The 23416-nt window shown below is 51.0% G+C and overlaps 1 protein-coding gene across 2 annotated transcripts in view; it reads left to right on the top strand.

Moving 5' to 3' along the window:
• naalad2 (N-acetylated alpha-linked acidic dipeptidase 2) overlaps positions 1 to 23416 on the top strand; it is a 223168-nt gene that overhangs the window by 178380 nt on the left and 21372 nt on the right. For both annotated transcript variants that reach the window (XR_015079726.1, XM_085998794.1), the window contains exons 15-16: positions 10585 to 10675; positions 16615 to 16879. Coding sequence is in view for 1 of the 2 variants with exons in the window: in XM_085998794.1 (XP_085854920.1) it covers positions 10585 to 10675; positions 16615 to 16879 (356 nt within the window). In the remaining variant the exon portion in view is untranslated. The remainder of the gene's footprint in view (positions 1 to 10584; positions 10676 to 16614; positions 16880 to 23416) is intronic.

Genomic DNA, 23416 nt, shown 5'->3' with positions numbered 1-23416 from the left:
TGTGTGCAGTTTTGGTCACCTTATCTGAGGAAGGATGTTCTTGCCATGGAGGGAGTGCAGCGAAGATTCACCAGACTGATACCTGGGATGGCAGGAATGATGTATGAAGAGAGATTGGGTCGATTAGGCTTATACTCGCTGGAGTTTAGAAGAATGAGAGGGGATCTCATTGAAACTTATAAAATTCTAACAGGACTAGACAGACTAGATGCAGGAAGGCTGTTCCCGATGGCGGGTGAGTCCAGAACCAGGGGTCACAGTCTAAGGGTCAGGGGTAAACCATTTAGGACTGAGATGAGGAGGAATTTCTTCACCCAGAAAGTGGTGAACCTGTGGAATTCTCTACCACAGAAGACAGTTGAGGCCTATTCATTAAATATATTCAAGAAGGAGTTAGATATATTTCTTAAGGCTAAGGGGATCAAGGGATATGGGGGGAAAGCAGGGACAGGGTACTGAATTTGGATGATCAGCCATGATCGCATTGATTGGCGGAGCAGGCTCGAGGGGCCGAATGGCCTACTCCTGCTCCTATCTTCTATGTTTCCTGTCTCCTATGAGGCACTTACTGCACATGTGGTTATCCAGGACACATGAAACGTCCTGGAGTTCCCACGTGACAGGAATTGCAAAATGTTAGAAAGAATTAAACATTTCAACCCATTAGCAACCTGTTTGCCAAGGCTGGAGTGGGATGGGGATAAAAACATCCAGGCAATAATGAAATAAAAGAAAACCCAATGTGAAGGCACAGCTCAGAGCCTGGGGGCAAGTAACGGAACAGGACAGCATTCAATTCCATTTCGTGGTGGGCAAAGTGGGTGAGTTGTTGCATAAAGTTGGTATGAGAATTGTTTATATCTTAGGTCCCCACCTCTAGTTCAGCAATGCAGCATGCCTGCACTAAGCCTAAGGCATAAAAGTAAGGCCTAGAAATTGGGTTGGGGCGCCAAAGTGGCGCAAAAGTCACCTGAGCGCAGGATTTAGCGCAGCGATCGGAGTGATACCGATCGCCAGAAATTCAGTTTCAGTGCCGCTCGAGGGAGACGGGGCGAGGCTCGAGGCGCTCCGCGTCCCTCTTAGGGCGCTGAAACTGATTATCGCAGCGCAACGGCCGCAGCGCCACATGCTGCGGCACGGCACGCTACGGTACTGCAGGCCTTCCTCCCACTGTTAAGGGGGAGGTGCCTGCAACAGCGCGATCCCCGCTCGCGAGTGCCGGCAAATGAGCCCGGCACCAAGGAGAAGTGCCGGGCTCTCGGGAAACAGCCGGCAATGCCGCGGGGGGGGGGGGAGGTTAGGAGGCCGGGGACGGAGGTGCTGGCAGGCAGCCACTGAAAAAGTGGCCGCCCCGCACCTCCACCTTAACTTGCGCCGCTGCCGGCATAGTAAGGCCCCGTGAACTGGGCGCGGGTAGCGAGCGGCGCAACTGCGGCGTTTGCTACCAAATATCGTGAACGGGGCACGAATGGGACGTTGCGCACACCGATGACGTCATCGGTGGCGGCGCAGCGCAAATGCCTAACGCCACCATTAGCGCCCCTACTGAATATCGCCGGAGATGCAGCCAGTGGCGCTACAGCCACTGACTGCCTCTTTAGGCGCTAACAGGTGGCGCTACTCACCCAATTTCTCCCCCTAAGAGTTTAAGTGACTTTTGCAGTCATTGGCAGTGCCATTCCTATGTTACAAGTCGGCTGCAGGCGCCCGTGCAGAAGATGGCGAACTTCTGCAACTGCTTCCCTGCTGGCGTGGAGCCTGCAGAGGCACGTGTCGTTGGTCATGGGCGGGTAGATGTGCCAAGATGTTCAGTAATATATTGGCAGGTGTGGCTATTGTAGTTTGGGTGCTTAAGTGCATGCAGTGAAATTATTTAATGTTAGAAGAAAGCTGGGGAGACCGTTAAAGAAACTTGCAGGTTGTCCAGCAGACTATCCAGGAGCTTTATAAATTTTAAGATCAAGATGGTTTCTCACTGTTTCTGATAAGTGATCTCAGTGCAAGTTGAGTTCTGACTAGCATTCTGTATAATTGCAGTAGTCGCTTTTTGTTTTCATATGATATACCTCATGATGAATCCTCTGTTGGTCATTTTTCCTGATTGTTGTACCTCTGAACCATCTTTTCATGACTCGTGCATCTGGACCCCTAAATCCCTTAGGATAAACTACTGTTCCTAATGCTTTCCTATTTAGACTGCATTCCCAGTGCCTCAGCAGCCCCCTTTTCCTTTTCTTTCCTCTTTTTTCCTTGATGGGATTAGGCGAGGGATAGATTAATAATTAAGCAAGTTTTATGTGTGATGGTGATGAATTATGCCAAGTGTAATTTTTAAATACCTGACAGGAAATGCATTTATATTAGCTGATTATTATAAATTTTGAGTCTGCTCTAGATAATCTTTCTGTTTCAGTGTCACTTGTAATTCACTTAAGTGGACCTCACATCTCCTATGAACTGTCCAATATCTAATTAAACGATAGTGTGACCCAGGAAACGTAATGAAGCCCAAGAAGTGTGTACTGGATACTCTCATTACATGTGTCGCCACGTGTATTCTCCTATCTTTTGGTGAACGGACGAGCACTCTCGTCAAGCGAGGCCAATTATAAACCAATAAACTGGTTTATTTTACGAGAAGTATATGAATGAACCAAATAGTTTTCACAGTGCGATTCAATCAATTTCCTATCACTGCTTATATCATGAAATAAAATACACGATTGCCCTTTCTATATGGGTGTAACTCACATTACAAGTTGGCAATTTCTAAATTGACCAACACTAACTTTAGAAAGTGCCACACCTTTGCCTGCCTCACTGTTTCAAGTACAGGTAGACTACCCTTTATCCGGACTTCCGAAAACCGAAACCCTCTAAAAACCGAAGGTTTTTTCGGTCAGCGTAAGTCGTGCGCACGACATGACCAGAGTGGCGCACGACTTACAGGCCTAGCCGGATAAGGGATAGTGTAGCATTTTTCCGCACTTCTGAAAACCGAAATCTTTATCCGCACATCCGAAACCAGAAAACCTCTGAAAGCCGAAAGTGGAGCAAAGCATGACTTCTGAAAACCGAAATGCGCACGACCACGACCCCCGCCGACCCCCACCCCCGACCCCCCGGCCGAACCCGACCCCCGACCCCCCCGCCGTACCCCACCCCCGCCGAACCCCACCCAATTTCGGATAAGAGATAGTGTACCATCCTTTATCCACACATCCGAAACCAGAAAACCTCTGAAAGCCGAAAGTGGCGCATAGCATGACCCGACGCTGCCGATGCTTGACCCACGCAGGTGTTATGCTGCTCTGTGTGATATTTGCTGCTCTCTTAGATATTTGCTGCTATTTGCTGCTCTCTTAGATATTTGCTGCTCTCTTAGATATTTGCTGCTCTCTTAGATATTTGCAGCTCTCTTAGATATTTGCAGCTCTCTTAGATATTTGCTGCTCTCTTAGATATTTGCTGGCTTTTAACAATTTGTGAAAATGCTAAAAAGAGCTGCAGATACCCCAATGGGTAACAGTGAGAAGCAGAGAAGGAAGCGTCGCTCATTATCGATATCACAGAAAGTGGAGTTATTGCAGAAGCTTGATCGTGGTGTGTCTGTGCGACATCTTACTGAAGAATATGGTGTGGGAAGTACCACCGTATATGACTTAAAGAAACAGAAAGACAAGTTGTTGAAATTTTACACTGACAGTGATGACCATAAACTAATGAAAATTAGGAAAACATTGCATAGGGCAAAAAATGAAGATCTTGACCGTGTGCTGATTGAGTGGATTCGACAACGCAGAGGTGGACGTGTGCCACTGACTGGTTTGATGGTCATGAAGCAAGCTAGAATATACCATGAAGAACTGAACATTGAAGTTGAGTGTGAATATTCAGAAGGTTGGCTGCATAAATTTAAGAAGCGTCATGGTATAAGATATCTGAAAATCTGTGGTGAAAAAGCTTCTGCTGATCATGAAGCAGCTGAAAATTACATAGATGAGTTTGCAAAAATAATATCGGATGAAAACCTCGGTCCTGAACAAATTTATAATGCTGATGAAACAGCTCTGTTCTGGTGCTACGTTTCTAGAAAAACATTAGCAACGGCTGATGAGAGTGCACCAGCAGGTTTTAAGGATGCTAAGGACAGGTTGACTGTTCTTGGGTGTGCCAATGCTGCAGGCACACACAAGTTAAAGTTGGTAGTGATTGGAAAAAGCCAACATCCGAGATGTTTGAAAGGTGTATGCAATTTACCTGTGCATTATTATGCGAGCAGGAAAGCATGGGTAACCAGAGGAATATTTTCTCACTGGTTCAATAACCACTTCGTACCAGCGACACGAGCTCATTGCAGGCAAGTTGGACTGGAAGAAAACTGCAAAATTTTATTGTTCCTGAACTTCTTGTGAAAAGTTATGTTTTCGGCATTAACTTTCCCCCTAATGTGACATCTTTAATACAGCCTTGTGACCAAGGAATTTTACGCTCCATGAAGAGCAAGTATAAAGACGTTTTTTTGAACTCTATGCTTGATGCAATCAACAGAGGCGAAGGAATCCAAAGCTTCCTGAAAGAATTCAATGTTAAGGATGCCATTTATGCAGTTGCTAATGCTTGGAACGATGTTGACAAACCAACATTAAAAAATGTTTGGCACAGACTTTGGCCTTCAACGATGTTTCATGAAGATGGACCTGCAGATGGCGAGTTTGAAGGATTTCCTGTCAGTCAGGAGAAGATGATGATATCAAACCTCCTCACTTACGCCAAAGGTTTATCATCCGAAAGTGTAAATACGTTAGAGGAAGCTGACATCGAAGAAGTGCTGAACATTGACAATGATGCACCTGTTGTGAATTCGTTGAGTGATGGGGTAATTGCTGAAATGGTGTTAAATAAAGACAAGCATGAGGACAGTAGTGATGATGATGATGACATTGTGAACACAGGTGAAAAAATCCCCATAGACGATATGGTGACAATGTGTGATCAGTTAATTGCTCGCCTTGAAAAACGTGCATTTATCAGTGAGCAAGAGATTATGCAAGTTTACTCAATTAAAGAGAGACTGCTTAGACAGAAACCAATGTTAATGAGACAGATGACACTGGAAGAAGTCTTTAAAAAGGCCGTCTGTCGTAGTCATGCTTCATCACTTGAGAATCCTGTTCCTGGCCCATCTTCAGATGTCCAACTCCAACCTGATGACAATGATGACAACACTGATGTACCCTCTTCTCCAAGATCCTCAAGCCAGATGTAATGCTGCTTCATCACTTGAGAATCCTGTTCCTGGCCCATCTTCAGATGTCCAACTCCAACCTGATGACAATGATGACAACACTGATGTACCATCTTCTCCAAGATCCTCAAGCCAGATGTAATGTACCTTTATTGCATGTTTATGTACAGGTATTTAGCTTAGTTTGTACCTGTACATGTTTGAAGTTTTACTGAATGTTTTCCTTACAAATAAACTGTACTACAGTATTTATCCCTGTAACTACAGTATTTATAGTCGTTATTTTCGGATAAGGGATAGTGTATCCTTTATCCGCACTCCCGAAAACCGAATTACCTCTGAAAACCGAAGTGTTTTCGCGCACCTTCCGAAAACCGAAATTTTCCTAAAACCGAAACACGGCTGGTCCCGAGGTTTTCGGATAAAGGATAGTCTACCTGTACAACCTGTTGTCAAGTGCCTTTTCTTTAAAAAAAAGGAAAACAAATTGCTTGGCCTCTAACACCACCCCCCCCCCCCTCAGCTCTGTCAAGAAATGGTTTGCTTAGCTGCCAAAATGACCACTTTGAGAATTTCCCTCCCCCCAACCCTTTGATGTGAGAGCTCTTGGCAACGACATTGTCTGTTTAGCAAAGTCCCTGACCCTGGAACCTGTTACTTCATTATAGGAGTGAACATCTCTGGAGTGTGCAATAGACCCCCTTCCCCATTATCTCAAACAGATATGGATAACAGTTTTCATGGCTAATGTATTTCTCCCCAGGACAGCACATCAAAATTCCTAGCCACTCTTTGTTCTGTGTTTCCAGGCTTTTTAGCTATTAATTTAGAAAAACACGCTGGCACTCTGGGAATTAACCTTTTGTATCCTAACTTTGTTTCAGAAACCTAGAATAAATTAAACCAAAAACCCCTTCCATTCCAAATCGCAAAATGTTACAATGGCACTAAACTGGCTAGAGCCAACATTTTCACTGTTTATGAAAACACAGCAAAACAAAAGTTAAACAGGGTAACTCCTTTATTGGGTAAAACTTTTTTAAGAGCTCTACAGTTCACTCTGACTTTCCTATTGATTGTGTGTTTTCTTTCATCTATTTCATGTTTTTCCCTCCCTGTGAGGAAGGACCCCAAGCCTCTGCTTCAGTCCTTTCCTTGGTGGCTTGGGTCAAGTCTGTGACTTGCATTACCTCTCCATGTAAGGTGTGTCAGTACAGCAAAGAATTGCATTGCAAATCTATATATATAAATCGGTACTTCTGTCATTCTGTCTTTCTATCTGTCTGTCATCGCGTGTGCGTTGCGGGTATGCACTCGAAAGTTACAGGGCGTACCTATGCGCGCGTTACCTCCAAAGAAAGCTTACGCTTCCGAGACGGTTTTAAGCGTATTTACGTTTCGGCCGGGCTAAAATTGCGCCCGCGGTATCCCAAAAACCTTCAACATTCCGCTCATTAGCATCTCATTATCCGCTCATTAGCGACAGAGTGACCTCGAGCTCGACCAATCGTACGCCGGGTTGCTGGCGTGTGCCGCCGGGCCAATCGGTGCGCGTGTGGCCGGGCTTTATCGTTCTGAACCGAGGTGAGTCGCCGCCATCTTGATTCCAAACTTTTCCTTTCTTTTTCCCGCTTTCTGCGTCTTAAAAAAAAACGTTGCTTTTAAAACATATATTGTTTTTTAAAAAAATGATTTAGAAAGTAATTAACTTATCTAATCTCATTAATTTTCCTACCTTTCCCCGTTTTTCCAGGTAGGCCTAGAAGCCTCGGCGTCTCCTCCGCACCCACGCCCGAGCTAGGCACCTCCCGGCCCCACTCGAAGGCTGGAGGGCCGAGCCTCAGCCCAGCGCCGCTAGGGTGCGCGCACAGCAGGAGCTGAGACGTCTCTCTCTGCCGGGGCTTGCTGAGCGTCCAGCGTTACCCTGGCAACGGGCGCAATTGGCGGTCTTCACCTCGGGGGGAGGGGGGGCGGCCGCGACCCTCAGGGGGGGGGGCCGCGCGCGCAGCAGGAGCAGCTGAGACGCGGCGTCTCTCTCTCTGGCTTGGTCAGCGTCACGGTTGCCCTGGCAACCGGGCCGGCCGGCCGGCCGAGAGAGACGCCGCGTCTCAGCTCCTGCTGCGCGCGCAATCGGCGGTCTTCACCTCCGGTGGGGGGGGGGCGCGACCCTCGGGGGGGGGGGGGCCCGCCGCCCTCCCTCCCCTCCGCCCTCCATCCCCCCCTCCCCTCCCCCGCCCTCCCTCCCCCTCCCCCCCGCCCTCCCTTCCCCTCCCCTGCCCTCCCTTCCCCCCCTCCCTTCCCCTCCCCTGCCCTCCCTTCCCCCCCTCCCTTCCCCTCCCCTGCCCTCCCTTCCCCCTCCCTGCCCTCCCTTCCTTCCCCCTCCCTCCCTTCCCCCTCCCTCCCTTCCTTCCCCCCTCCCCTCCCCCCGCCCGCCCTCCCCCTCCCCTCCCTCCCCTCCCCCTCCCCTCCCTCCCCTCCCCTCCCTCTCTTCCCCCCACCCCTCCCCTCCCTTCCTTCCCCCCTCTCCTCCCCCCGCCCGCCCTCCCCTCCCCCCTCCCCCGCCCTCCCTTCCCCTCCCCCTCCCCTCCCTCCCCTCTCCCCTCCCTCCCCTCCCCTCCCTCTCTTCCCCCCACCCCTCCCCTCCCTCTCTTCCCCCCAGTCGCTCTCTCTCTTCCCCCCAGTTGCTCTCTCTCTCTCTTCCAACAACAACATGCCCTCGAAAAAGCCTCGGCACCACCGGGCACTTCAGCTAGTCTTTCATATAGAAGGGGATCATCACTGTTTTGGAAAAGAATAGCCAAAAAAGCTGTATATTTTCTTGGTATAAAGTGTATCAAGAAATTGCACTGGGGGGAAAAAACCTGTTAAACAACTTTTCCATGCTGATGTCTTTCTCTTTAATGTACATCAGACTAACATAGGTCAATGTTACAGTTCATTGTTGTCTTTGAAATAAACACCATTACATCAAATTGCTTTTAAAAATCAGGTCAATCTGGAAAAATAGATTGGGATTTACATTTATATCTAGGATTTTATCATAATGCCTAATTTGGCTTAAAATTGTCCTAGATAAACCAACTCAAATTAAAAATGTTCAACCACAATTTAGCCATTAGCAGGAGTGCATTATAACATTGAAGTGCCATTTAACTCTTATTTGCCTCCACAATGTCGAAGACTAAGCAGAAAAAAATTCAATTATATTATGTGCAGCTACTTTATTTCACTAATGTGTAGCAAAGATAAATACAATTGTCAATCCAGTACAGTAACTCTGTTGCTGAATTGCAGCATTACATTACCTGCATTCAATTTAACATAATTCAGTTCAGAATTACAGCCTTGGTTGTAAATATTTTAGAAAATGTAGCCTTTTGCAGTTCATGTAGCAGTGTGATAGGTAGTGATCATTTCTTTCTTTAATTCTATGACTTGAATGATTTACAATAGAGATATACAACCTTTTTGTTATGGTATCTGTTTAACTGCTTTGTCAAAACAGTTCAGTCTTCCTATATGATATGTTGATTCCATCTTCAGTGATGTGTTTACTCTTTTTTCCTTATTCGACTATCTTCTTTTTGTGACCTAGTTAACACCTTGCGTGTACTTATAATACCATTGCTACATTTAATGGCCCGGAATTTGCGGTGGGTAATGATGGCGAACTATCAGTGTTCGCCGCCATTACCCCTCTGAAACTGACTGCAACTTCAGGATTTAGTGCATGCGTGTCTAAAGGTGGAAATCATGAAGTTGGCGGTTAGTCATTCACTGCTCTGACACTGGCTGTGCTGTGGACCTGCCGGTCCCCATAGCTGGCAATCAATGTAATCAGTGAAACTGATGAAAACTTGGGCTTTTCTGCAGTAATATTGCTGTTAAATACCCCATTAAATGTTGAGCCTTGTTGGAATAGGTGTAACTGGGGTTTTAACAGCGTATTGACTGGTACACAAACAATCTGGCCCTGAAAAACTAATGTTTATATTTGTGGAGTGTCAAATTTCTCCATTATGATCAATTACAATTTTTAAAAAACTTATACAAAAAATTTAAATGGCTGTCCATGATATTTCGGCTTCTACCTTATCCCCACATGAAAGTCCCAATCTTTATTTCGCTCTCTAACATTTTTAAAAAGTCAGGATAAAAACAGCTTCTCATTTCCTGGTTTCCTGTTTGAGAATTCTTCAGTGTGATTGGCTGCTTAGACAGCTTGTTGATGCCACTGCAGCATCACCATAGGAATCTCCTATTCACAGCACTGCAATCAATTGAACATCGAAAAAGGCAAACTTCTCGCCACAGAGATCTCTGTGGGCAGCTTTCTTCAAGGCCAGTGACGAGCACCTTTGCTTCACCGCTGACCACAAATTACGGGCCATTATAATTGTTTCTAATACTGTTGTTATATTTCCTATAGTACAAGAACTTGCATTACTGAGTTAGCTGTTAGATATTCTATTCTACACTACCACTTTCTGCCTAAACCGTTTTCAACCTTTTCTGATCTTTCTACATTCTCTTTGTGCTAAGTCTTCTACTCAAGATGGAAACCTCTTCCCTTAATTACCTGAAGATGAAAGATGACTTCAGGCAGATTGACCCATAAATTATTTCACATTGCAGTTCCAGTTGTATATCTTGTCCAAAAAACTTGAAGGTAAATATTCTGTTTCTGTATTCCCTGTGTGAACAGCTGCATATAGGTGCAGTCCATGATTTTCAATTCATGGACACAATCTGAGCACTCCTGGTAGGTGTGGCTACACGTTAAGAATGCAAGAGTGGAAGATTGATCTCTGCAAGGCAGTACCGTTATTGAGACTCCCAAGGCACTATTAAAATGAATAACTGTCTAATAGGACATTTTGATTATCATTTCTGGATAAGCAAAAAGGTACATTAAACTCGTAATAGTTAGCATCTGCTGTCATTAACACCTTTTCATCTTCCAAACATATGCTGTTAAGCTAAGAAAGACTCTTATCAGAAGTTGAGGTGATGTGTATAATTAAGGAAATTATCAGCAGGACTTGGCAATTCTGCATTACATTGTAGTCACCTTAAACATAGACAAAGTTCTTTGTCTCTTTTAAATACCTTGCTGACTGGTTTGGGGTCAACAGGTCGGGTAAGGTATTAACTTGTTGAACTGAAGTTAATCCTATATTAGATTTACAGTAGTTCCTCCTACAGGGCAGTTGTAGAACCTAGTGTATGTATTCTATAATACTAAACACATTGCAAATTAAGGAGCAGTTTCCATATGGAGTTCTTGTAAGATTTGTTTTAGTGTTCCATTTATTCTTGTCTGTTAATATACTTAGGATAAGAAAACTAGGATCTGGCAGTGACTTTGAAGCTTATTTTCAGCGACTTGGCATTGCCTCTGGCCGTGCACGATACACGAAAAACAGGGTGAGTGCATCCAACAAGTACACAAGGTGGATTGTTGGAATTTTGTTACATTTTTACTGATCTGTTCAAGTTGCTTTTACCATGTGCTGCTCAGAGTTAACATTCTGTTAGAACAGTTAGAGAAATCATGTAAAAAAAAGTGTTTTCTAAAAATAAAATTTTTAATTTACTGAAAATTGATTGACTTTTTATACAATGAGCTCTTTAGTCTAGCATGACTGCACTTTTAGACTGAACTGAAGAGTGTAGTTTCAGCAGAGTTTTCACAGGAAGCTCCATCTTGTCTGCCCATTGCATTGTGATGAAGTTGGGAAGTCGGCTCCTCCTGTGTCTTCTCAAATGCAGATGTGGAGCTTACCAGACACCGACAGCCAATGAGATTTTTTCAAACATTAAAATGATGTCACCAGCTTTTGTCTTAATTTTCAAATCATGCACTTATTGACGGGGACTTGCATCAGCTGACTTTCTACAGATATCAGAAGGTATGGTTAAAGGAAGGATTCATTGCATTTCTGTGGTGTCTTATCATGTTAACAATTTCTTAAAGTGCTTCACATAGTGGATTACTTTATATAGACAAAAACAGCAGTCAGTCTACACCAGAAATATCCCACAAACTGAGATGAATGACCAGATAATCTGGTTCTGTGGTACTATTGGTTATTGGAGTAATGTTGCCCTCACCCCTTCTGCTTCCTCCCAACACTATAATAGGGTCCCTCTTTTCCTCACCTTCCACCCACCAGCCTCCACATTCGACAGATCATCCTGCGCCATTTCTGCTACCTCCAATGCAATCCTGCCACCAAGCAGATCTTCCCCCTCACCGCCCTTTTCAGCATTCCGAAAGGACCGGTCCACTCCTTCATCACTCCGAACACCTGCTCTCCTTCCCCTAGCAACTCCCCATGCAAGCTTGGGAGATGCCACAGCTGCTCTTTCATCTCCTTACTTGCCATCGCACATGGCTCCAAACACTCATCCGGTGAGACACTGATTTACTTGTACTTCCAACCTAGTATACTGGATTTGCTGCGCGCAATGACATCGGGGAGAACAAACACAGATTGCGTGATCACCTTTGCTCTGTTCCATCCGAAAGTGCAACCTTGAGTTTCCGGTCGCTAGCCATTTTAATTCTCCATTCCACTCCCGCTCTGACCTCTGCCCTTGGCCTCCTACACTGTTCAATGTAAAATTCAGGAACAGCACCTCATCTTCCTACTAGGCACTTTACAGCCCTCTACCCTTAACATTAACAACTTCAGGCCTTAATTGCAATCATAGAATGATACAGCACAGAAGGAAGCCATTCAGCTCATCATGCCTGTGTGGGATCTTTGAAAGAGCGATCCAATTAGTCCTACTCCCCTTTCTCATAGCCCTGCAATTTTTGGGTTTTCAAGTATATATCCAATTCCCTTTTGAAATTTATTATTGAATCTCCTTCAATGTCCTTTCAGGAAGTGCATTCCAGCGCATAACAACTTGCTGCGTAAAAAAAAAAAAAAATTCTCCTCATCTCACCTCTGGTTCTTTTGCCATTGGGGCAGTAATTCGGGTCGGTGGCTTGCCGCGCGTGCAAGCCCCCGATATGCACTTACCCGACGCGCCTGCCGTTCACCTCCAGGGACGCCTGGAATTCCATTTTGAAACAGAAGAATCCCGGGCAGCGTTTGACGTCACGCCGCCCAGGAGTGCAGCCAGCGCGAAGCCTGGAGCGCGCTGTGCAAGTGAGACACGCCCCTTAAGGTCTCATTGTAGTAGGACACGCCCCCAATCTCTCCAAGCAGCTGCAGAGGACTTTGTAGTTACACAGCTGCAGGGAAAGTAAGTTATCTGCTATTTTATGAATGTTTTGTGAACTTTTATAACATTTTAAAAACGTTTACATTATTTTGAAGAATCTGAAGTAGTTTTAAACAGAATTAAAGCAATTTAAAGACTTTTAAAAGCCCTAAAAGAATTTTTTTAATTCCATTTATTTATTTAGCAATGTCGTCGTCATACGTGTCTTCACACTGTTCCCTTTGGGGAACTGTATGAAGTGGTGGAAGGATTTATGGCCGTGATTAACGCTCATTCCGTGACCGTAACCATCTTTGAACCAGCCATTAGGGTGGTTAGTCCTATGGCGGGAGGGTTTTACGGGCTCCCACAAGCTATACAAGGAGGGGGGGCCACCCACACCCACGGACGCAAATATCCCGCTGGATGTCAACCCAGAATTTAGAGCCGGAGCTCCGACTCCACTTGCCGGGACTGTGTGGAGCGGGGTTCGAAACCCTACCCCGTCTGGCCCAGCGGCGGGGATCCTACCGCTACGCCAAAGGCCCAATCCGATTAGCAACGTGAAATGGCTGGAATGAGCACAATTCACGGCATTAAAAGAACTCTCAATTGAACTGATGATGACCTCAGCAATCTCCTCAACGAGGTGGAGGCGCAGCGCCTGCTCATCATTGGTAATGAGAAGTCAAAGGCGCCGCAAAAAGGACAGATCTATAGCTTGGTCTTTCAAGTGGCAGCATAGGGCTCCAGTCACAGGGAGGGAAAAGGCGCAGGAAACGTATGGGTGTCACCTTTTGCGCGGAGTGGGCCTTTTGCATAGCGGTAAGCATCCCCGCCGCTGGGCCAGAAGGAGTAGGGTTTCAAACCCCGCTCCAGACAGTCCCGGCAAGTGGAGTCGGAGCTCCAACTATAAATTCTGGGTGGACATCCAGCGGGATACTTGCGTCCACGGGTGTGGGTGGCCCCCCCCCCTCAGATGGGTTGTGGGAGCCCGTAAAACCCTCACGCCATAGGACTAACCACCCTAATGGCTGGTATGAAGGTGGTTATGGTCATGGAAGGAGTGTTAACGTGGCCAGAAATCCTTCCACCACTTCATACAGTTCCCGAAAGGGAACAGTGTGAGGATACGTACGACGATGACCTCTTGCGCAATGCACCTCCTTGGACCCTCAGTCGCAGATGCGAGGGGGCAAATCGTGCAATTGTTAAATTTTTCATTTTATTGACATGTAAAATGTTGGCCCAGTAATTCCCTTCCAAACGCGCGAGTACGGTTGGGGTACTTACGCGTCTGGCCGGAGGAAATGCCGGTTTTCAGCATGCACAGCGCATGCGGGGAAAACCGACATTTCCTGTCCTCTGAACGAAGGGGTTCAGAGGCAGAACGCGTGCGACTGTACAGGCAGCGCGTGCGCAGTAAAATTCGCCGCTTTCATTCATGCTTTCAGTGAGGTCAAGTCCTTACAACTTACACATGAAAAAAGCATGAGTACAGTTGCTCCAGAGGCTGCGGAGGAAGATATTTCTTATCGTGGAGCTTCTGAAAGGCAATATTTTTGTTTGGGAAAGGGAGGAAAGTTATTTTAAGAAATGCTGAGGTAAGTTTTAAAGTTTATTTTTGTTTTTTAAAACGGGTTTTCAGTACTGTAGGTAGAAGGATCAGTTGTGGCTATGTGAATTGAATTTGCTGTGTTTATTAATGTAAAAATGACTCCAACATTTTTAAGAAAGAAACTTTTCATCAGTAATATATTCTTTTAAGTAATTATGTATGTATGTCTGTATATATTCCTTTGCGTGTATGTATATATTCCTTTACTTATGTGTATGAATGTATGTATTTAATTATGACTTTCAGAGAAAGTAACTTATTGGAAAATCATAATTAAAATTATACATTCATACACATAAGTAAAGGAATATAAAACATACATACATATACGTAAAGGAATATATGCGGACATACATACATAATTACTTATTATTGATGAAAAGTTTCTTTCTTAAAAGTGTTGGAAATGTTACATTACTCATTTTAGAACACTCATTTTCACATTCAATTCACACAGCCACAATTGCTCCTTCTACCTACCGTACTGAAAACCCGTTTAAAAAAAAATTTTAAACTTTAAAACTTACCTCAGCATTTCTTAAAATAACTTTCCTCCCTTTCCCAAACAAAAATATTGCCTTTCAGAAGCTCCACGATAAAATATATCTTCCTCCGCAGCCTTGGACCAACTTTACACATGCTTTTTTCAAGTGTAACTTGTAAGGACTTACCCTCACTGAATCCATGAATGAAATCGACGAAGTTCACTGCGCAAGCGCTGCCTGTGCAGTTGCACGCGCTGTGCCTCTGAACCCCTTCGTTCAGAGGACTGGAAATGCCGGTTTTCTCCGCATGCGCTGTGCATGCTGAACGCCGGCATTTCCTCCGGCCAGACGCGTGACTACACCGACCGTACTCACGCGTTCAGAGAGGAATTACTGGGCCAATAACTTTAAATCTGTGTCTTCTGGTTATCAACCCTTCTGCCACTGGAAACAGTTTCTACTTATTTACTCTATCAAAACCCTTCATGATTTTGAGCACCTCTATTAAATCTCCCCTTAACCGTAGGAGATCAACCCCAGCTTTTCTAGTCTCTCCATGTAACGGAAGTCCCACATCCCTGGTACTATTCTCGTACATCTTCTCTGCATCCTCTCTAAGGCCTTGACATCCTTCCTAAAGTGTGGTGCCCAGAATTGGACACACTATTCCAGTTGGGGCCTAATGAGTGATTTAGGTTTAGCATAACTTCCTTGCTTTTGCCTCTGATTATGCCTTTGACTATAAAGCCATGGATCCCATATGCTTTTTTAACAGTCTTATCAACTTGTCCTGCCACCTTCAAAGATTTGTGTACATACAGCCCCAGGTGTCTCTGTTCCTGCACCCACTTTAAAATTGTACCATTTGATTTATATTTCCTCTCTTCACTCTTCCTACCAAAATATATCACTTCACACTTCTCTGTGTTAAATTTAATCTGCCATCTGTCTACGTCCTTCTGGAGACTGTTACTATACTCCTCACTGTGTACTACATTTCCAAGTTTCGTATCATCTGCAAACTTTGAAACTATGTCCACTATACCCAAGTCCAGGTCATTATTAATATATATATGTCAAAAAGAGCAGTGGTCCTAATACTGACCCCTGGGGGACACCACTGTATACTTCCCTCCAGTCTGGAAAAAGAACCGTTCACCACTACTCTCTGCTTTCTGTCCCTTAGCCAGTTTCGTATCCACGCTGCCATTGCCCCTTTAATTCCATGGGCTTCAATTTTGTTAACAGGTCTATTATATGCTACTTTATCAAATACCTTTTGAAAGTCCATATATACAGCATCAACTGCACTACCTTCATCAAGCCTGTCCATTACTTCAACAAAGAACTTAATCAAGTTCACTGCACCCATTTTCTCTTGGACAGCAGGTGCTGTAAGTATGGGATGGGTGAAGTAGTGTTTCCGGAAATGAGGGTGGTTGCTGGCTGGTACTTGGAATGGGGTTCTCTATTGATGCATGGCTGTCCGAGTGGTCTCTACCCCTGGTGTCATCTGCCATTTACTTTCACCATATTCCTGGGCCACTGGAGCCCTCTCCACTTTGCTGGATTTTCAATTCTTCCTTTCCCTCTGCTCTTCTGCTACAACCATTTACACATCATCTGGGTCTCAGATTTCACTCATTATTGCCTCCTTTTGTCTAGCACCATTTTCATTCTATCATTTAATCATCTGCTGTCTTCCACCAAATCACAGGCAATTTGTTTTCTTCCCACCCTCTTCTCTGGCTCTGCTCCTCCTTATAAGCTGTCCGTCTGTCGCATCTTCCAGTTCTGATGAATGGTCATCAACCTGCAATGTTAACCTTATCTTCCACTCTCCACAGATCTGCCTGAGCTGCTGAGTGTTTTCAGCATTTTCTGTGTTTATTTGAAAAGTTAGAGCTTTTTTCACTAGACCTTACAAGTGTGATTTGATGAAGAGTAATCCTGGCAAAAGCCTTCCTTCTAATATGTAACTGACTCTCGCTACAGTCAGTGTATAATACTAACTAACAGACTCACATATTTCTTGTGTGTTCCAGAAAACTGACAAATACAGTAGTTACCCAGTGTATCACAGTGCTTATGAAACATTTGAGGTGGTAGAATGGTTCTATGATCCATCCTTTAAGAAACTGCTTGCGGTGGCCCAGGTACGAGGAGGATTAGTTTATGAGATAGCCGACTCTACCATCATACCTTTTGACTGCAGAGATTACGCTGAAGCTTTGGAAAACTATGCAAATGTCATTTATGAACAGGCCAAGCAGCATCCACTTCAGCTTAACAAATATCAGGTCTCCTTTGGTAAGTAAGTCTTTCTATTATGGTTGATGGAGCTAATTATTTCACTTGATTAACTAGGACAAATTCCTGTCCTACATATGTACACATTTCCCTATCTACAGTATTTCACTCTTTCTGCCTCAACCATTTCCAACATTAAATATAGCACACATTCGATGTTGGGTATGATGTGTGACGTAAGAAAACTGCTAGGCACTTGGTCTAAACGTTAAACAAAGCTTTAATCAACTGTTTTACAACATGGAGGTCTAGTTGTGTCCTTCACTAGTTCCTGTTAATGTCCTGCGCAAGCTGGGCCCATGCCCGAGTATTTATACTCTCCCTGGACAGCGCCACCCGCAGGCCGCTCAGTATTATTTCAGAAGTCTTTCTTTCATGAATGACTGATTCATGTCAATGTGTCTGAAAGATAACTGTAGAAGAACCCCTCCACGACAACAGTATGACATTTCCACATGTGCAATAATAAATTCTGGGAGCGGTGTGACCTAATAGGCTAGTCAGACTCATTGAAGATCCTACCAGCTTGAAAGAGAGGAGACCTTCATCCCAGTGATATGGATTAGATTAAACTCTGGTTCTGTTGGTGGAAGGACAGTGTAATAACTTACTATATTATTCACTCCCAAATAATTGAGATCTAGATCACTTAAGCAGATGGATTTTAATCTAAAGTTAGGAACAGAAAATGCTGGAAACACTCAGCAGGCCAGGCAGCATCTGTGGAGAGAGAAACACAGTTAACGTTTCAGGCCAGTGACCTTTCATGATGAAAGTTTATCGACCTGAAACATAGACCTGGATTTTCCTGTGAAAATAATGGTGAGGCTAGCAGCGCTCACCTTTATCTATATATATAAAGCGGCTCTTCTGTCTGTCTGTCTGTCTGTCTGCCTGGTCTCGATGCGTTTGGAAGTTACAGAGCGTACCGACGCGCGCGTCGCCTCAAAAGAAAGCTTGCGATTCCGGACCGGTCATCGGCCTATTTACGTTTCGGCCGGACAAAAATCCCGCCCGCGGTATCCCAAAAACGTTCAGCGTTCCGCTCATTAGCATCTCATTAGCGACCGTGTGACGTCGAGGTCTTCCTACAGTTGAGTGTCGAGTGACTCGACGATTGACCAATCCTACGCTTCGGTGACCTGACCGGTCGACCAATCGGTGCGTGTGTGGGCGGGCCTTATCCTTCTGAACCGAGGTGAGTGGCCGCCATCTTGATTTTCCACAATTTTTTCCCCCACACTTTCTGTGTGTTAGGGAACTAAGGTAAATATTTGAATTATGTGTTAGGGAATTAATTAACAATTTATTTCAGTTTTATATTGTGTTTAGCAACCCCCCCTCCCTCCTCCTCACCCTCGCGCAGGGGGTACTCGGTGCTGGTCTCCAGGCCCGCTGCAGGCAGGCCTGAAGCTCCAAAAATTTCTCTATCTCTCTCTCTTCCCTCTCTCTCTCTCCTTCTCCTCTTCCCTCTCTCTCCTTCTCCTCTTCCCTCTCTCTCCTTCTCCTCTTCCCTCTCTCTCCTTCTCCTCTTCCCTCTCTACTTCCCCCTCTCAGGTTTGACGGTGTCGGGGCCCGAAGTGAGCCGCTCTAACGGCCGCCAGCCCGCGGGGTTTCCCTGCCTACTCCCCGCTCTAACGGCCGCCAGCCCGCGGGGGTTCCCTGCCTACTCCCCGCGGGCCGCCTCGCGCCGCTGGCACTCACCGCGCATGCGCCGCCCGCCCGCGAGAGCCCACTCTGGCTTTTTTTTAAACGGCAACCACGCATGCGCACGGCCGTTGCACAGCCGCCTTGACGCCGGCACGCATGCGCACGGCCCCCGTGACGCCAGCACACAGCCTCGTGAGATTGCGGGGGGGGGGAGAGCCTCGTGAGATTGCGGGGGGGGGGGGGAGAGCCTCGTGAGATTGGGGGGGGGGGAGAGCCTCGTGAGATTGCGGGGGGGGGGAGCCTCGTGAGATTGCGGGGGGGGGGAGAGCCTCGTGAGATTGCGGGGGGGGGGAGAGCCTCGTGAGATTGCGGGGGGGGGGGGGAGAGCCTCGTGAGATTGCGGGGGGGGGGGAGAGCCTCGTGAGATTGCGGGGGGGGGGGAGAGCCTCGTGAGATTGCGGGGGGGGGGGGAGAGCCTCGTGAGATTGCGGGGGGGGGGAGAGCCTCGTGAGATTGCGGGGGGGGGAGAGCCTCGTGAGATTGCGGGGGGGGGGGAGAGCCTCGTGAGATTGCGGGGGGGGGGGAGAGCCTCGTGAGATTGCGGGGGGGGGAGAGCCTCGTGAGATTGCGGGGGGGGGGAGAGCCTCGTGAGATTGCGGGGGGGGGGGAGAGCCTCGTGAGATTGCGGGGGGGGGGGGGGGAGAGCCTCGTGAGATTGCGGGGGGGGGGGAGAGCCTCGTGAGATTGCGGGGGGGGGAGCCTCGTGAGATTGCGGGGGGGGGGACAGCCTCGTGAGATTGCGGGGGGGGGGGCGAGCCTCGTGAGATTGCGGGGGGGGGGAGAGCCTCGTGAGATTGCGGGGGGGGGGGGAGCCTCGTGAGATCGCGGGCGGGGGGAGAGCCTCGTGAGATCGCGGGGGGGGCGGGGGGGAGAGCCTCGTGAGATCGCGGGGGGGGGCGGGGGGGGAGAGCCTCGTGAGATCGCCGGGGGGGGGGGGAGAGCCTCGTGAGATCGCCGGGGGGGGGGGTGGGGGGAGAGCCTCGGGAAATCGCGGGGGGGGGGGGGAGAGCCTCGGGAAATCGCGGGGGGGGGGGGAGGGAGAGCCTCGGGAAATCGCGGGGGGGGGAGAGCCTCGGGAAATCGCGGGGGGGGGGAAGAGCCTCGGGAAATCGCGGGGGGGGGGAAGAGCCTCGGGAAATCGCGGGGGGGGGAAGAGCCTCGGGAAATCGCGGGGGGGGGGAAGAGCCTCGGGAAATCGCGGGGGGGGGAAGAGCCTCGGGAAATCGCGGGGGGGGGGAAGAGCCTCGGGAAATCGGGGGGGGGGGGAAGAGCCTCGGGAAATCGGGGGGGGGAAGAGCCTCGGGAAATCGGGGGGGGGGAAGAGCCTCGGGAAATCGGGGGGGGGGGAAGAGCCTCGGGAAATCGGGGGGGGGGAAGAGCCTCGGGAAATCGGGGGGGGGGGAAGAGCCTCGGGAAATCGGGGGGGGGGGAAGAGCCTCGGGAAATCGGGGGGGGGGAAGAGCCTCGGGAAATCGGGGGGGGGGAAGAGCCTCGGGAAATCGGGGGGGGGGGGAAGAGCCTCGGGAAATCGGGGGGGGGAAGAGCCTCGGGAAATCGGGGGGGGGGGAAGAGCCTCGGGAAATCGGGGGGGGGGAAGAGCCTCGGGAAATCGGGGGGGGAAGAGCCTCGGGAAATCGGGGGGGGGGGAAGAGCCTCGGGAAATCGGGGGGGGGGGAAGAGCCTCGGGAAATCGGGGGGGGGGAAGAGCCTCGGGAAATCGGGGGGGGGAAGACCCTCGGGAAATCGGGGGGGGGGGAAGACCCTCGGGAAATCGGGGGGGGGGGGAAGACCCTCGGGAAATCGGGGGGGGGGGAAGACCCTCGGGAAATCGGGGGGGGGGGGAAGACCCTCGGGAAATCGGGGGGGGGGAAGAGCCTCGGGAAATCGGGGGGGGGGAAGAGCCTCGGGAAATCGGGGGGGGGGAAGAGCCTCGGGAAATCGGGGGGGGGGGAAGAGCCTCGGGAAATCGGGGGGGGGGGAAGAGCCTCGGGAAATCGGGGGGGGGGGAAGAGCCTCGGGAAATCGGGGGGGGGGGGGGGAAGAGCCTCGGGAAATCGGGGGGGGGGGGAAGAGCCTCGGGAAATCGGGGGGGGGGGGGAAGAGCCTCGGGAAATCGGGGGGGGGGGGGAAGAGCCTCGGGAAATCGGGGGGGGGGGAAGAGCCTCGGGAAATCGGGGGGGGGGGGGGAAGAGCCTCGGGAAATCGGGGGGGGGGGAAGAGCCTCGGGAAATCGGGGGGGGGGGGAAGAGCCTCGGAAATCGGGGGGGGGGGGGAAGAGCCTCGGGAAATCGGGGGGGGGGGAAGAGCCTCGGGAAATCGGGGGGGGGGGGAAGAGCCTCGGGAAATCGCGGGGGGGGGGGAAGAGCCTCGGGAAATCGGGGGGGGGGTAAGAGCCTCGGGAAATCGGGGGGGGGAAGAGCCTCGGGAAATCGGGGGGGGGGAAGAGCCTCGGGAAATCGGGGGGGGGGGAAGAGCCTCGGGAAATCGGGGGGGGGGGGGGGGGAAGAGCCTCGGGAAATCGGGGGGGGGGGGGGGGGGGGGAAGAGCCTCGGGAAATCGGGGGGGGGGGGGGGGGGGGGAAGAGCCTCGGAAATCGGGGGGGGGGGGGGGGGGGGGAAGAGCCTCGGGAAATCGGGGGGGGGGGGGGGAAGAGCCTCGGGAAATCGGGGGGGGGGGGAAGAGCCTCGGGAAATCGGGGGGGGGGGGGGGAAGAGCCTCGGGAAATCGGGGGGGGGGGGGGGGGGGAAGAGCCTCGGGAAATCGGGGGGGGGGGGGGGGGGAAGAGCCTCGGGAAATCGGGGGGGGGGGGGGGGGGAAGAGCCTCGGGAAATCGGGGGGGGGGGAAGAGCCTCGGGAAATCGGGGGGGGGGGAAGAGCCTCGGGAAATCGGGGGGGGGGGAAGAGCCTCGGGAAATCGGGGGGGGGGGGAAGAGCCTCGGGAAATCGGGGGGGGGGGAAGAGCCTCGGGAAATCGGGGGGGGGGGAAGAGCCTCGGGAAATCGGGGGGGGGGGAAGAGCCTCGGGAAATCGGGGGGGGGGAAGAGCCTCGGAAATCGGGGGGGGGGAAGAGCCTCGGAAATCGGGGGGGGGGGGGAAGAGCCTCGGGAAATCGGGGGGGGGGAAGAGCCTCGGGAAATCGGGGGGGGGGGGGAAGAGCCTCGGGAAATCGGGGGGGGGGGGGAAGAGCCTCGGGAAATCGGGGGGGGGGGGGGAAGAGCCTCGGGAAATCGGGGGGGGGGGGGAAGAGCCTCGGGAAATCGGGGGGGGGGGGGGGAAGAGCCTCGGAAATCGGGGGGGGGGGGGGGGGGAAGAGCCTCGGGAAATCGGGGGGGGGGGGGGGAAGAGCCTCGGGAAATCGGGGGGGGGGGGAAGAGCCTCGGGAAATCGGGGGGGGGGGGAAGAGCCTCGGAAATCGGGGGGGGGGGAAGAGCCTCGGGAAATCGGGGGGGGGAAGAGCCTCGGGAAATCGGGGGGGGGGGGGGGGGGGGGGAAGAGCCTCGGGAAATCGGGGGGGGGGGGGGGGGAAGAGCCTCGGAAATCGGGGGGGGGGGGGGGGAAGAGCCTCGGGAAATCGGGGGGGGGGGGGAAGAGCCTCGGGAAATCGGGGGGGGGGGGGAAGAGCCTCGGGAAATCGGGGGGGGGGGGGAAGAGCCTCGGGAAATCGGGGGGGGGGGGGGAAGAGCCTCGGGAAATCGGGGGGGGGGGGGGGAAGAGCCTCGGGAAATCGGGGGGGGGGGAAGAGCCTCGGGAAATCGGGGGGGGGAAGAGCCTCGGGAAATCGGGGGGGGGAAGAGCCTCGGGAAATCGCGGGGGGGAAGAGCCTCGGGAAATCGCGGGGGGGAAGAGCCTCGGGAAATCGCGGGGGGGGGCCGAGGGCCTCGGGAAATCGCGGGGGGGGGGCGAGGGCCTCGGGAAATCGCGGGGGGGGGCGAGGGCCTCGGGAAATCGCGGGGGGGGGGCGAGGGCCTCGGAAATCGCGGGGGGGGGGCGAGGGCCTCGGGAAATCGCGGGGGGGGGCGAGGGCCTCGGGAAATCGCGGGGGGGGGGGCGAGGGCCTCGGGAAATCGCGGGGGGGGGCGAGGGCCTCGGGAAATCGCGGGGGGGGCGAGGGCCTCGGGAAATCGCGGGGGGGGTGCGAGGGCCTCGGGAAATCGCGGGGGGGGGCGAGGGCCTCGGGAAATCGCGGGGGGGGCGAGGGCCTCGGGAAATCGCGGGGGGGGCCTCGGGCCTCGGGAAATCGCGGGGGGGGCCTCGGGCCTCGGGAAATCGCGGGGGGGGGCGAGGGCCTCGGGAAATCGCGGGGGGGGGGCGAGGGCCTCGGGAAATCGCGGGGGGGGAGGGCCTCGGGAAATCGCGGGGTGGGGGGGAGAGCCTCGGGAAATCGCGGGGGGGAGAGCTTCGGGAAATCGCGGGGGGGGGAGGGCCTCGGGAAATCGCGGGGGGGGGGAGGGCCTCGGGAAATCGCGGGGGGGTGGAGGGCCTCGGGAAATCGCGGGGGGGGGGAGGCCTCGGGAAATCGCAGGGGGGGGGATGGGCTCGGGAAATCGCGGGGGGGGGGAGAGCCTCAGGAAATCGCGGGGGGGGAGGGCCTCGGGAAATCGCGGGGGTGGGGGAGAGCCTCGGGAAATCGCGGCGGGGGGGAGAGCCTCGGGAAATCGCGGGGGGGAGAGAGCCTCGGGAAATCGCGGGGGGGAGACCCTCGGGAAATCGCGGGGGGGAGAGCCTCGGAAAATCGCGGGGGGCGGGGGGGAGAGAGCCTCGGGAAATCGCGGGGGCGAGAGAGCCTCGGGAAAACGCGGCGGGGGAGAGCCTCGGGAAATCGCGGGG

The sequence above is a fragment of the Somniosus microcephalus genome, chromosome 10 (genome assembly GCF_052327205.1).
Source record: "Somniosus microcephalus isolate GS21.2 chromosome 10, FLI_Smic_1.0, whole genome shotgun sequence".
NCBI lineage: Eukaryota > Metazoa > Chordata > Chondrichthyes > Squaliformes > Somniosidae > Somniosus > Somniosus microcephalus.
Note: the sequence above shows the minus strand (reverse complement) of the source record. Positions and strands in the feature narration are given on the sequence as shown.